We start from the raw sequence: 13,446 nt of genomic DNA, 5'->3' as shown, positions 1-13,446 counted from the left end.
CACAGACTAATGCGTGTCAAAGTGGGGGTCTTAAACTGGTTGAGAATCACTGCTAGAGCCGTAAAAACCTTCTCTTATGGGGGTCCCTCCCTGGCATGTCTTTTCAAACGGGCGTCCGTGGGATAATTTGGGGGTCCTTGACATGAAAAGGTTTGGGAACCACTGATGCACGGTATAGTGAGGTTCAATCCCTTGCACAGACTGCATGGTGACTGGAGGCCATGGTGTGTGTCTTGGAGAAAGTCAACAAGAAGCATTTTCAGTTACCATGAGTTGATAATTGGCAATAATGGTCTTCTTTTGACGAGTATGGGGCAGAGGTTCATCGTTGGCATCCATGGAGTGTGTGTGCAAAGATTGGCATCGACCGGGTTAACGGTGCCGGAGATTAGCTGTTAACAGACGACCGGACACACACACACACACACACACACACACACACACACACACACACACACACACAGTGCAAAACATACTCTCTCCCCATGCCTTCGGCCTGGTGGAGACGATAATATTGGACATGAGAATCATTCATTCATATTCAATTATAGTAGATTTACAAGGTCACACTAAGGGCTGTATTTTGCGTGTCTTAAGTACCAGGTCTTATTCCCTAACTTGAGTAAACTAAAGACCTGGAGGCGTGATCAATGCTCTTTGGCCACTCAGAATAGCCAAATGGCATTGATCACGCCTCCAGGTCTTTAGTTTACTCAAGTTAGGGAATAAGACCTGGTACTTAAGACACGCAAAATACAGCCCAAAGTGTCATGTGTGTGTCATCTGTCTAAAAGTAGTCTAATCTTGTGATTCACTTTGTTGTTTTCACACAGATTGCATACAACCCTGGACAGAATAAACACAGAAAGTTTCACTTCCCCAATAGCTACGCCAGAGTTTCAGAGAGAGGGAACTTCCCCTTGAGCGCAGCCATGATGATGCATGGTGAATGGTGATGATGCGCGGTCTGCTCCTGGCACTCCCATGCCTGCCTCTGCATGCTATAGTCTACACCTCCTGTCCTCATTAACCTGCAGGAAAGATATGAGGAGGGCTTAATGACCGACAGTTGAATGTGTTCAAATTGTGAAAGAGACATCTAGTGGTAATGTAGCCTCGGCCGGGAGGCGAACCCGGGTTCCCCATTCTAACAGTAGAATCCTCAGTTAATTCAATTGTACAAAAACAATCTCAGAGTTACGGATGTCAGAAGCGCAAATTATGGCTTTTACAGTGAACACATTGTTGTTGTGTAGAAGAACAGGAACCTTTCATCTGTTGTTGTGTTGCGGTGATAATTCAGCCACCTTACCTTTAATTTAAAGATGAACTGTATACGTGGCTGCAGTCAAATAATTCCATGATTTACTGTACCATGTCACCAAAGCCTGACTGGAAATGAAAGAAAATACATTTACGAAAAGAAACTAACAAAAAAAAACAATGACTTTTATTTATCATACATAATCAACCTTGCATTTCAAATAATTTCCAATGTCAACTAATTACTGTATAGCATATAGAAATATATTTCAAATACTGTACCGCACAAAATACAGCTGGCATAATACGCATGTGCAAGATTATACAGCGTCCCAAATTGTGATAATAATTACAGCGTCAACGTTGTGCATATCCTCAGGAACACGACTTGCATCTTTCACAGCTCTGGGATTAAGACACCAACTGAAATACTTCCAGAGGTTACAGACAAAACGTACAATATTTACAGATGGACATTTTTAAAAGGATCACAAAGAGAGGATCCGGTGTGTGTGAGCACCGCAACTGTACAATATGTCCTCATAGTTAATAAATACATTGGCGCCTCATAAAGTAACTACTCAGACATTCATAAGTGCTCACAACAACTCACGTTAGCCACCGAAATGAGACACATACTGTTCCACCACAGAAAAGAGACCATGAGGGCCATGATCGAATGTCTAGCAAGGACGATTCGCAGCCTCGGGAAGAGGTTAAGAACAAGGCAAGCACTAATCTAGTTGCCATAAGACTAGAGTTTATGGAGATGAAAGAGGTTCTTATGTGTATGTATTGCACTGTAAAAAAGAAAGAACGAAAAAGGTCACAAGAACTTACTGCACACTCAGTGCAGTACGACAGGCGATCCATTCCCTCCCGAATACTGTAAATCAATACTGCTTCACAGCAAAACCAAGCTGGCTGGCATTTCAAGTAGGGACAAACACAACATGGCACTCTCGCTTTCTGCAATACCATGAAGAAAACCCACAGCAAGTATCTGGGGGGAGGGCAACTTTTGCCATCTGTGAGGAAGTACCCTGAAAACTCCTATGCATTTGACATCATTTTATGAAAAGAAAAAGACAAGGCCGTGAAAGCGGAACATTATGCAGTGGTTTAGGAAGGGAAAGCGGATTTGGTTTTGGTTTTAAGATATGAGCCAAAAAAGGAAAACCTCACGTCTCACGTCTACAAATGGCATGTACTGTACTGTACTGTACTGTAGTGCAGTACGAGAAAGTTGCAGAACAAAAACATCTGCAATGATTTGCCAAATGCTAAAACAAATTTAAAATAAAATGGTTGCCCTCTGAAGAGGCAGCACTGACTTGTCAGGTGTTGTTAACTCAACTCAGACACTCTCTGGGGGTAATTTATCTGACACTTTTACCAAGACTGTTAGATAATAGATAAGAGGAATGACAAAGTAGAAAGTCAGTGACATATTTATGCGAGTCGATCCGTGTGCGGCAGGATATATTATCCCATTCTGGGCGGGAACCCCATTTGGTGTTTTAGTTTTAAGCATTATGTTATACTTTAGCAGATCTACAAGCTCAAGCTACGAGCTTGTAGATCTGCTATTTTTTTTTAAATCGTGAAAATCTTTGAATATATATCCTTTCAGAGTACACATTATTTATTCAAATCTTTTGCCCTGGAACAACATATTTTCAGATGGAGGTCGGTGGGCCAAATACATATACAGTATTTGTGGGGGTCCTTGACATGAAAAAGGTTGAGCACCACTGACATAGAAACATAGGTTTTTCAGAAAAAGGTCTAAATGGGTTAAGCTTCTGCTCTGGTATGTTCTTCAGTGATAAAATGGTCCAGAGGGCCATCATTCACTTTGACAGCCATTGGTTTATGCTGCAGTTTGACGTGTTCGCTTTGCACAGACAGAATCCCATTTGGCTTTGGTTATTTAGGAAAGTGGCGTCTGTCTGTGTGACCATTTGCACCCATCTGACATGACGTGACAACAAACAGCAGCAGCTGTGGCCGTCATTTCCACAGACAATGTTTTAGCCTCATGCAATTTATCGCCCAGCTCTTAATTCTTCGGCAATCACGCTTTGCACTTTGCGGATACCTCAGAAATCTGCGATGCTATAGCGACCCACCTCATCTCCACTCCACGCAGTGGTGATTTTTCCATTTAGTTTTAGTCGTAGTCTTTTGAAAACATTTTCATTTAAGTTTTTGTTATATTTTAGTCATCTGAAATGTTTTACTGTTAGTTTTAGTCGACTTAAATGTACAGTTGATTTTGTAGACAAAATTGTATTTTGGCAGGCCTCGATGGCGTCGTAATGCTTGATTTTACACTTTGCATGCTGAAAATAGCCGATCTACAAGCTCACAACTTGCTTGCGACCAAACACCAGAAAACCTGAGCACAAACAAACCCTAAAATTACTTGTCTTTTAGTACTACTGGATCTCTTCTCCGCTATAGTCCCTCGCTAACATTTTCTGTCTAGTTTTTCGTCAGTTTTAGTCAACGAAATCAGCACCGTCTCCACATGACTGTGCGGCTCGGATTCAGCTCCTGAATCAACACATCGTGAGACCTTAAACGGAGGCTGATTGGTCCACAGCGTGTCGTCTGCGCCGTGATTGGACAGATGTCAACACATCGTGAGACCTAACCAGAGGCTGATTGGTCCACAGTGTGTTGTCTGCGCCGTGATTGGACGGATGTATTTACAAATGCCGCAGCGGTCTCTTTGAACAGAGATCGGTAGCATTCTACAAAAAGAGCATGAACAAGATAATACAAAAACAAAAGTAACAAAATAAATGTTACAGGTTGTGTGGATAGATACAACCCAGTTACTTGTTGATAAGACTGGTGTATAGAGCGCCCAAGTCTGACGTCACTTTCAGTAGAGGGCGCCAGTACACAGGTTCATGTAGTTTTGTATTTGCATTGAAATCCCCATAGGGCGATTTTAGGTCGCTGTGTTTGACAAATAAACCGATCATCCCGGCCTTTCTGTCAGGGGGGTGGCTGTGTGTCGTTAATGATGTCCATTCATATTTGATACAGCCAGTATCTGGAGAAAATGGAATTAATTTGGCCGCAAAAGCCTTGAAACTACAAGGGTATGGAAGCAATGTCGCTATGAAGAGATCTAAAATCCCCCTATGGGGATTTCAATGCAAATAAAAAGTACACAAACCTGACGTCAGGACTTTGGTGCTCTATTGTTATGATACTGCAGTAGTCCCTGCCTCTTCGTTCAGTACATAGCACTATCCAAACATCAGTAGAGGGCCTTATGGTGCACTACCATAAACATGATAAATGCTTTGCCATACTAATAGTGACTCTTTTGTCTCCCTATAATCCCAGATGGCAGTTCAATAAATCATTTGCACACACACAGCAGATGCAAAGTTGCATAATTAACTTGCAATCATAGAATGTACGTATGTATGCAGTAAAAACTTTTTTTCTCTTCGGAAAAAGAAATGTGGCATGAATACATTAATTGGACACAGAGAGGAGAGAGAGAGAGAGAACGAGAGAGCTACACGTCACCCCCGTCTCTTAGCTTCCGGTCAAAGTTAGGATTAGCTTCCACTTATCCTGTTTCCTCATAAACCATTAAGACTTATCCCTCTATCATTTACCCTCTCTTCCCCTATGCCCCCCCCCCCCGCCTCTCTCTCTCTCTCTCTCTCTGTCGTTCTCACTTATACAGCAGCTGGAGGCGGCTGGTGTGACAGTTGTTCCGACTGATCTTGCCGTCTGCCGGCTGGTAGAGGTTGGAGGAGTTGGAGAAGGAGGGAGGCATGGAGGAGTGGTTGTCGGAGGAAGGGACCGGGTAGCCCGGCGGGGGGACCAGGGACTTGGGGTCGCTGCAGGGATGGGCGGGGAGCGGCGTGGAGCCGTGGTTCTGGAGGATGGCGGACGTGGGCCGCCTCCGCGACCGCAGGGCCTGCCTCTCGGAGAGCTGGTTCCGCAGCTCCGACACACGTTCTTCTTTCTGCGTGTGCGAGAGAGAGAGAGAGAGAGAGAGAGAGAGAGAGAGAGGGAGAGAGAGAGAGAGAGAGAGAGAGAGAGAGAGAGAGAGAGAGAGAGAGAGAGAGAGAGAGGGAGAGAGAGAGAGAGAGAGAGAGAGAGAGAGAGAGAGAGAGAGAGGACACAGCGGAAAGAGGGTCACGTTTTCCAGTGTGAATATACTGAATGCTTTATGTTTTTAATACACAAGATGATAGAGAAGTAGTAGAGCACGATGTAGTTTGAAACACATAAAGCGATGTATAGTAGTTTGAAGGAGATGGTAAAAGACTAATAATTAAACCAATCACCGTTCCATGCCATTGCCTTTAAGAGAACCCTTATCCATTGCCCGTTATGCCCAGTGCTATATTGCTTCATAGCCTTACGGTCTATGGCCCATGAAAGAGTGATGTGTTGCTACCTTGAAGTCTACACAATAGATAGCGGGTGACACTGGACCAAAATACCATTAAGGGACAGAGCAAGCTCCTATACTCGTAATTTTCGGGCAGCGGCTGACTTGTGGGCCGCGTCGCGGGTAACGGCGGCGACGAAAATGGAGCCCTTTATGAGCATGAAGGAGATGGTATAGAAGACGTAACGAGCGTAGAGAAGCAGGTGACCTCCTGAATGATCTTCTGGAGCTCCATGTTCTCTCTTTCCAGCTGCCTGGACTTCTCCTCGTCGTTGTTGTTGGTGGACGAGCCTGTCTTCATCGTCTCCTGGGCGTCCGACTGCCATTCCCCCCGCGTGATCAGTCTACGCATCTGTTACACAACGCACACACACGCACACACACACCAAGATAGCCCTGTTATTATGTAATATATTGTATTATTCCAGCATGGACAAATTGAATCCCTAATGAGAGGCCATTCATTAAAACCTGTCACTGAGTGATCGGGTCTCATTCCGTGGGACAAAGGACAGACACTAGTTTATACCATGTGTGTTTACCTTGGGGACAAAGGACAGACACTAGTTTATACCATGTGTCTTTACCTTGGGGACAAAGGACAGACACTAGTTTATACCATGTGTGGTTACCTTGGGGACAAAGGACAGACACTAGTTTATACCATGTGTCTTTACCTTGGGGACAAAGGACAGACACTAGTTTATACCATGTGTGTTTACCTTGGGGACAAAGGACAGACACTAGTTTATACCATGTGTGTTTACCTTGGGGACAAAGGACAGACACTAGTTTTAACCATGTGTCTTTACCTTGGGGACAAAGGACAGACACTAGTTTATACCATGTGTCTTTACCTTGGGGACAAAGGACAGACACTAGTTTATAACATGTGTCTTTACCTTGGGGACAAAGGACAGACACTAGTTTATACCATGTGTCTTTACCTTGGGGACAAAGGACAGACACTAGTTTATACCATGTGTGGTTACCTTGGGGACAGAGGACAGACACTAGTTTATACCATGTGTGTTTACCTTGGGGACAAAGAGCACAACCAGGGTGATGTAGACAGAGAAGATGATGGCCAAGGACGCGAAAGCGAAGGACGCATCCTGCTGGGAGGACAGGATCATCGTAACAGGAGCTGTGATCATACATAACACCTGGAAGACAGAACATGCATGCACGCACGCAGCCACGCACACAGAGAAAAGTTACACTTAATTTATATTCTTCTTATATTCTATTGATTACATTTTGGTATTAATCAAAATTAATAATTGAGAAGCACATAAAAAAATATATCAACGATTTGACTTCAAATCCACTAAAGAGATTCTGATAACCACCGATATGAGTTCACAATGCATCACGATATGAGGCGGCGTGCGCTCGTTGAAAATCGATACATTTCATTAAAATTGATTAACTTTTTTTTGAATCGATTACAACCCCATAGCGAAAAGAAGTGCTCCCCAAGCTAACTACATGTGGCGATGCCATTGTGTGACGAGGACGAATTAATCTGGCAGAGAGAGCACTAAGAACGAGAGAAGGTCACGAGTGAGCGAGGGAGATAATGGGGGAACGAGGGATGATGGAATGATGGAATGAGAGGATGCAGAATGGAGGGGGGAGAATGCCACGGAGAGATGGAGGCAACGGGAGAGGGTCAGGGGGAGCGAGGGGTAGAGAGATTGAGGAACGAGTTGAAAAATGAAAAATGAAAGCGGAATGGGGTGGGGGAGTGGGGGGGTCTAAAATCAATACGCAATTGATCGACAGTCAGTCATCTCTCTCCGAAAGCCAGCCAAATCCCATCCAGGCCGGTGAATGGAGAGAACGGGGGCCGACATCACCAGAGGTGATATTTTTCTGTGTCGGGTCATTACTTACAGGCCAGGGACAGGTCCCCAACAGCCACCACAGTGTGCTTTCGTGGCACAGAACACCATCCATCCATCCATTCATTCAGGGCCGTTCCAATTCACTTCACCTGCCTCACTCAGGAAAACATCATTTACGCACACACCCGGCCGGCCGCCACAAAACAGATCCTCTCTATAATTAATCAATAATTAATCTAATCTTTGTCTCCCTCTGGTGGGTGGGGGCCCTCTCTGGTCCATTCAAGTGGTTTATCCTGCTACCCTAATAGACAGGGGTACATGAGCACCTGGCCGTTCATTCGTGCTCTATCTCCGACCAAGCCACACTTCCACCACACATCTCTCTATGCAAAATAAAACCTGCACACTCCCACAAAAGACATAGACTACATTGCATTCGCCAAAAATGTCTTCTTTACTGTTTAAATATTACTTTTCTGAAACACGCTATTCTTGCTCAACCTCAACAGCCTACGTCAGAATCGTCATGTTGGCGTCTACTACGCCAACTACGTTCACTTAATGGGGCCAGTCCTTCACAGTGACACACGCGTTAGATCAACCACGCGACCGGGATGGTTTCTACCCCTCAATGTCGTGCCTACTCTACACTGCCATCCCAAGTCCCCTCCCCCTTTCACTGCTCCTGTGTGTGACCTGTGAACTACTCTCTGACTGCACTGTGGCTTGATTTATATGTGCGAGGTTGAAATGTAATGCACATAAATTAATTATAGGTCCAGCAAGCAAATCATGATTGTCTGTTTGTGCTCAATAGGTCACCATCACATTCCGATTTTAGGTGTTGTGTTTTCTATGACATTTATTTGGGCCAGTAGTTTCATATCTATCCTTTTTCCGACCAACACAGAACATGCTAACGGTGTTAGCGCGTTAGCATCCATCTTGCTTTTGATTTATATGTGCGAGGTGGAAATGTAATGCACATAAATTAATTATAGGTCCAGCAAGCAAATCATGATTGTCTGTTTGTGCTCAATAGGTCACCATCACATTCCGATTTTAGGTGTTGTGTTTTGTATGACACTTTGGCCAGTAGTTTCATATCTATCCTTTTTCCTTTGACCAACACAGACCATGCTAACGGTGTTAGCGCGTTAGCATCACACAGCTTACAGCGTCAGTGTTGCATGAATACTTTCAACCATGACAATGCCGACTACTTTTGCTACACACACTTCCCAAGGATTATGGAGATGTCTTTATTTATTTTTTAAGGTTGAGAAATGAAATAATTATGGTCGTTTCTAATCTCAGCATTTCACAAGAGAAAGACGTGGATGCCTTTCGCTGCGCTGTTGGCGTTGCCATGTCTCATAGAAACAAGTAAATAGGTCTTTAAAAAGAATCCCAAAACAAGCGCATATAACAGGGGTCTGTAACCTATTTTAAATGAAGTGCCATGTTTTTATTTTCTAGATAGTGAGTCAGCCACAAGCTCACATCACAACAATAATCCATGTAATAATCACAATAACAATACTAATAATAATAATCATAATAATCCTGCTACCCTAATAGACAGGGGTACATAAGCACATGGCCGTTTATCCAACAGCTTTCTCCGACCCAACCACACTTTCACCACACATCTCTATATGCAAAATAAATTCGGCACACTCCCAGAATACATATAGGCTACATTTCATTGAAAGAAATGTCTTAATTACTGAATAAATATTACTTTTGTCAACCACGCCATTGTTGCTCAACATCACCAGCCTACGTCAGAATCGTCATGTTGGCGTCTACTACGCCAACTACGTTCACTTATTGGGGCCAGTCCTTCACAGTGACACACGCGTTAGATGAACCACGCGACCGGGATGGTTTCTACCCCTCAATGTCGTGCATTTGCTGCGCCCTTCTAATGCTGCGCCACGCCTACTCTATACTGCTCCATGCGACTCGAACAGCGTCAGCAGCAGCAGCTCCGAGCCTCCGTCAGAAAGGCTGCCCACAGCACTGCACAGCCCCACACCCAAATGAATCGAATGAATGAATAAGGCGCTTATATCGCTATTGCTCAGTGGATGGGACATTTACATTAAAAGCAATCGGATGGACGCGTGGATAACGGCATGGTTGTGTGCAATCGGAGGGAAAGCTTCCATAATCCATATAGCTTCCATGCTAGCTGCTTCAGACACAGGGGAGGGGAGGGAGAAATAGTGCGAAATAGCGCTTATGCAACAATTACCCTAAAACACAAACACCTCAACTCGATGTCATTGTGAATAAGAATTTCGAGCGAAATAATAATTTTTGGAAGGACACTTTCACCCAGTATGAAGCTAAATGTGGAAGCCGTGTGTGTCACACCAAAACGGCTGACCTATAGAATCCTGTAACCAGCCTCTCGCACTGCCTGCGAGTTGGCTCCGTCTAAGGCTCCGTCTTATGAGCAAATTTAGAACTTCCGGTCTGACAGCTAGCAGATTTAAGACATCCGGTTGCTTTCAGAATAAAATAAGATTATTTAATTCGTTAATTAAATAATTTTTACATTACATTATTAGTATTATTATTACATTACAGTTATTGTAAAGACACACATTATGTTTCTGTGTAAAAATAAGTAATTAAATAACATAAAAAAGTTATCTAAATGGATAAATGCTATTCACTGGAGTGCATGGACTTTATAAAGTGGACACTGGACAAAAGACGGCTCCGCCAGGCAACTATCTGGACATACCCACGCGTTTGGGAAGATGTCCTCTACCACCCCACAGTCTCCGCTAAGCGGGAGAGGTGTAAAATTCACAGCAGCAGAGCTTCTACTGGGGTCAATGCAAAAAAATGTACCGTTTCCGGACCCAGAATGGACACTGGACAAAGAGGCCTCCGCGAGGCAACTATCTGGACATACCCACGCGTCCAGGGAGATGTCCTCTACCACCCCACAGTCTCCGCTAAGCGGGAGAGGTGTAAAATTCAGAGCAGCAGACCTTCTATTGGGGTCAACACTCAAAAAAGTGCCGTTTCCAGACCCAGAATGGACACTGGACAAAGAGGCCTCCGCGAGGCAACTATCTGGACATACCCACGCGTCCGGGGAGATGTCCTCTACCACCCCACAGTCTCCGCTAAGCGAGAGAGGTGTAAAATTCAGAGCAGCAGAGCTTCTACTGGGGTCAATGCAAAATAAATTACCGTTTCCGGACCCAGACTGGACACTGGACAAAAGACGGCTCCGCGAGGCAACTATCTGGACATACCCACGCGTCCGGGGAGATGTCCTCTACCACCCCACAGTCTCCGCTAAGCGGGAGAGGTGTAAAATTCAGAGCAGCAGACCTTCTATTGGGGTCAACACTCAAAAAAGTGCCGTTTCCAGACCCAGAATGGACACTGGACAAAGAGGCCTCCGCGAGGCAACTATCTGGACATACCCACGCGTCCGGGGAGATGTCCTCTACCACCCCACAGTCTCCGCTAAGCGAGTAAATGGGTGCTTATATTTCTATGTGAAATGTGGTGATGCTGGCATCACAATAGATGCCAGCATCACGCTGCCTCCGTCTAATAAGCACATTTACAACTTCCTGTTTGGAAACCGAAACAGATGCTTCTGACATTTGCCTGTGCGTGCTTAATCGTTGTACTTCTGAACACATTTCCCAAATCTCAGTGATTTATCCACACATCGCTCTGTGTGTGTGTGTGTGTGTGTGTGTGTGTGTGTGTGTGTGTGTGTGTGTGTGTGTGTGTGTGTGTGTGTGTGTGTGTCGCCCTCCAGCTGCAATTGCGAGTGCGCGCTGTGTGCAGGGCACACTACTGAGTTTAAAACCACAGCTGAAACATGAAGTGGAGTCTGTCAATTCCCGCAATTTCCTTCTTCCCATATTGCGCTGCAACGACACTAGGATTGAGCCCCCCGAAGGGGGGCGAAATTCTAGTTCCATAAATAGGTAGGAGACAATGATGACAGATGGCAGTGTTGGCATGTCATCCTTCTAGGACAGCGGCCAGGCCGCCGCTTATCAAAAGCAGATGGAAGGAAACAAAGTGAGGCTACGTGGCAATTAGTGGCACATGTTTCCACCCGGTACCAATATATCCTCCCACTAAGTTTAACATTAAATTGGGTTTCGACACATAATGGATAATCCTCCTCAGAGATTAATTAGTATACGCTGATGGAAATGAGAAAAAAACTAAAAAAAATCAACAGTTGAAAGACGCTTATAAATTAAAACACAACTTTCCGTTACATTAATGAGTATACTGCGCATATCATCACATTCGCAGAGCAGGTTAGGTCAGGAAACTCTTTGCCGCTCATGCTGGCGGCTGATCATCGGTTGGTCTCAACGCTGTGCTTCTATTCTCAACGAATGGCTCAGCTCACAGTTTAAACGGAGAGGTTGTGCAGGTTGTGCTCATCCTTTGCTCCTGCTGCTTCTTAAAAGGGGAATTCTGCCCCAAAACGTGTTTTTCACCATTTTCTGATCAGTCAGTGTTGCTGTCTGACTCTTACAACGGGGAGCGGTAAGTGGATCGATAATCTGCCTATTATTTAGACTCCAAAAGCCTAATTTTGCTGAAATAATAATAGGCAGATTATCGATTCACCTACTGCTTTACAAGCTGACGATGCATCGCAGTGCGACGCGATGTGAGCTTTTAGATCGACTGGTACTTTCGGTATGTGACTCCAGCATGCAACCAAGTATAAATAATGATTTGGATTGCTGATCACCCTCTCCACCGCCCCGGCTACCGCCTGTTGTTTGGATCCATTCTTTTATGTGCTATGGGCAGATTCAGAAGGCCCCTATTTGGTATGGGAGACGGAGCGTGCGTGCTCCCTCAGAGTGCCTAAATGCAGATGCATTCATTGCCAAACCAACTAAATGTATTGCTCATTTCATATTCATTAAAAAGCTTTTAATTCAATTCATGAGTTGTCCTAAGTGAAAAGGATGATGGCATTTCGAAGCATTTTCCGAGCCCGACAGAATAGCGTTCAATACAATGAAGTGAAATTGTGTTTGGAGTGAAATGGTTGCCGTTTCGCGAGGACACATTATGCATCTCAACTATGCATCACTTAATCTCCTCATTGACGGGCAGACAGGGCCTACCAATTATAGAAAGACAGAGAAGTGAGGCCATTGAAGAACACTTGAGGGGTGAGTGAGGGACCAGAGCAATTTGCACCGTGCTGCAGACAGAATTAACCCTTCAGTGACCCCGGCGCCGGCACCACTACATGGCTCCATGGGATGAAAGAAACAGGGGACTTAATTTATTGTTAGTGTGGTTGCCCACAGGCAACCAGCACTCTTGTAATTGTAACACTTTATTCCACTTATTCCATAGTTTATTCCACTAGTCTTTATTTTGACGCACTACTCCTCCCTCAGTTTTGACTGTACACACTTGAGCCATATGTCAAATTGACCGGAAAAATCGGGAATCGATGGCGTGTACTTTGCTAAGAGAAATGTTGTATAGTTTAATTGATATGAATTTATTAGTGAATTAAATTATCCCATTGACTTCAATGGAAAAATGCAAAAAATCACATTCAAGTATTTTTCCCTCTGAGACTGTAAGCACTATAGTTACAAAACTTGGAGGAATATTTCCTAATTATCACTAAAATTAATTAAAAATATATTTTTTTAGGTCGGCCTCATGGTGGCGCTATAACAGCCCACTTTACCTTTTGGCTCATAACTCTTGAACCGTATGTCGTAAAATCAAAATTATTTTTTCCATGGATTCCTTGGGTCATGACGCATCTCCCCATATAGACCACGCCCATTTCCGCCATGATGGATTTTCCGCCATTTTGAATTTTGTCCAAAACACACTTTTTGCTTT

The 13,446-nt window shown here is 44.3% G+C and overlaps 1 protein-coding gene across 1 annotated transcript in view; it reads right to left on the bottom strand.

Moving 5' to 3' along the window:
• Nucleotides 1–4,969: 4,969 nt before the first annotated feature.
• Nucleotides 4,970–13,446, bottom strand: part of LOC308331811 (gamma-aminobutyric acid type B receptor subunit 1-like) — a gene marked incomplete at its 3' end in the record, with an annotated part of 60,511 nt that continues 52,034 nt past the window's right edge. The window contains exons 16-18 of the mRNA XM_080787320.1: nt 6,736–6,864; nt 5,907–6,050; nt 4,970–5,266 (exon numbers count right to left, since the gene is read on the bottom strand). Of these exons, the coding sequence (XP_080643446.1) occupies nt 4,970–5,266; nt 5,907–6,050; nt 6,736–6,864 (570 nt within the window). The remainder of the gene's footprint in view (nt 5,267–5,906; nt 6,051–6,735; nt 6,865–13,446) is intronic.

Source organism: Protomyctophum bolini (genome assembly GCF_963924005.1).
Source record: "Protomyctophum bolini genome assembly, chromosome: 17".
NCBI classification, from domain to species: domain Eukaryota; kingdom Metazoa; phylum Chordata; class Actinopteri; order Myctophiformes; family Myctophidae; genus Protomyctophum; species Protomyctophum bolini.
This window is presented reverse-complemented; position numbering and strand designations above follow the sequence as displayed.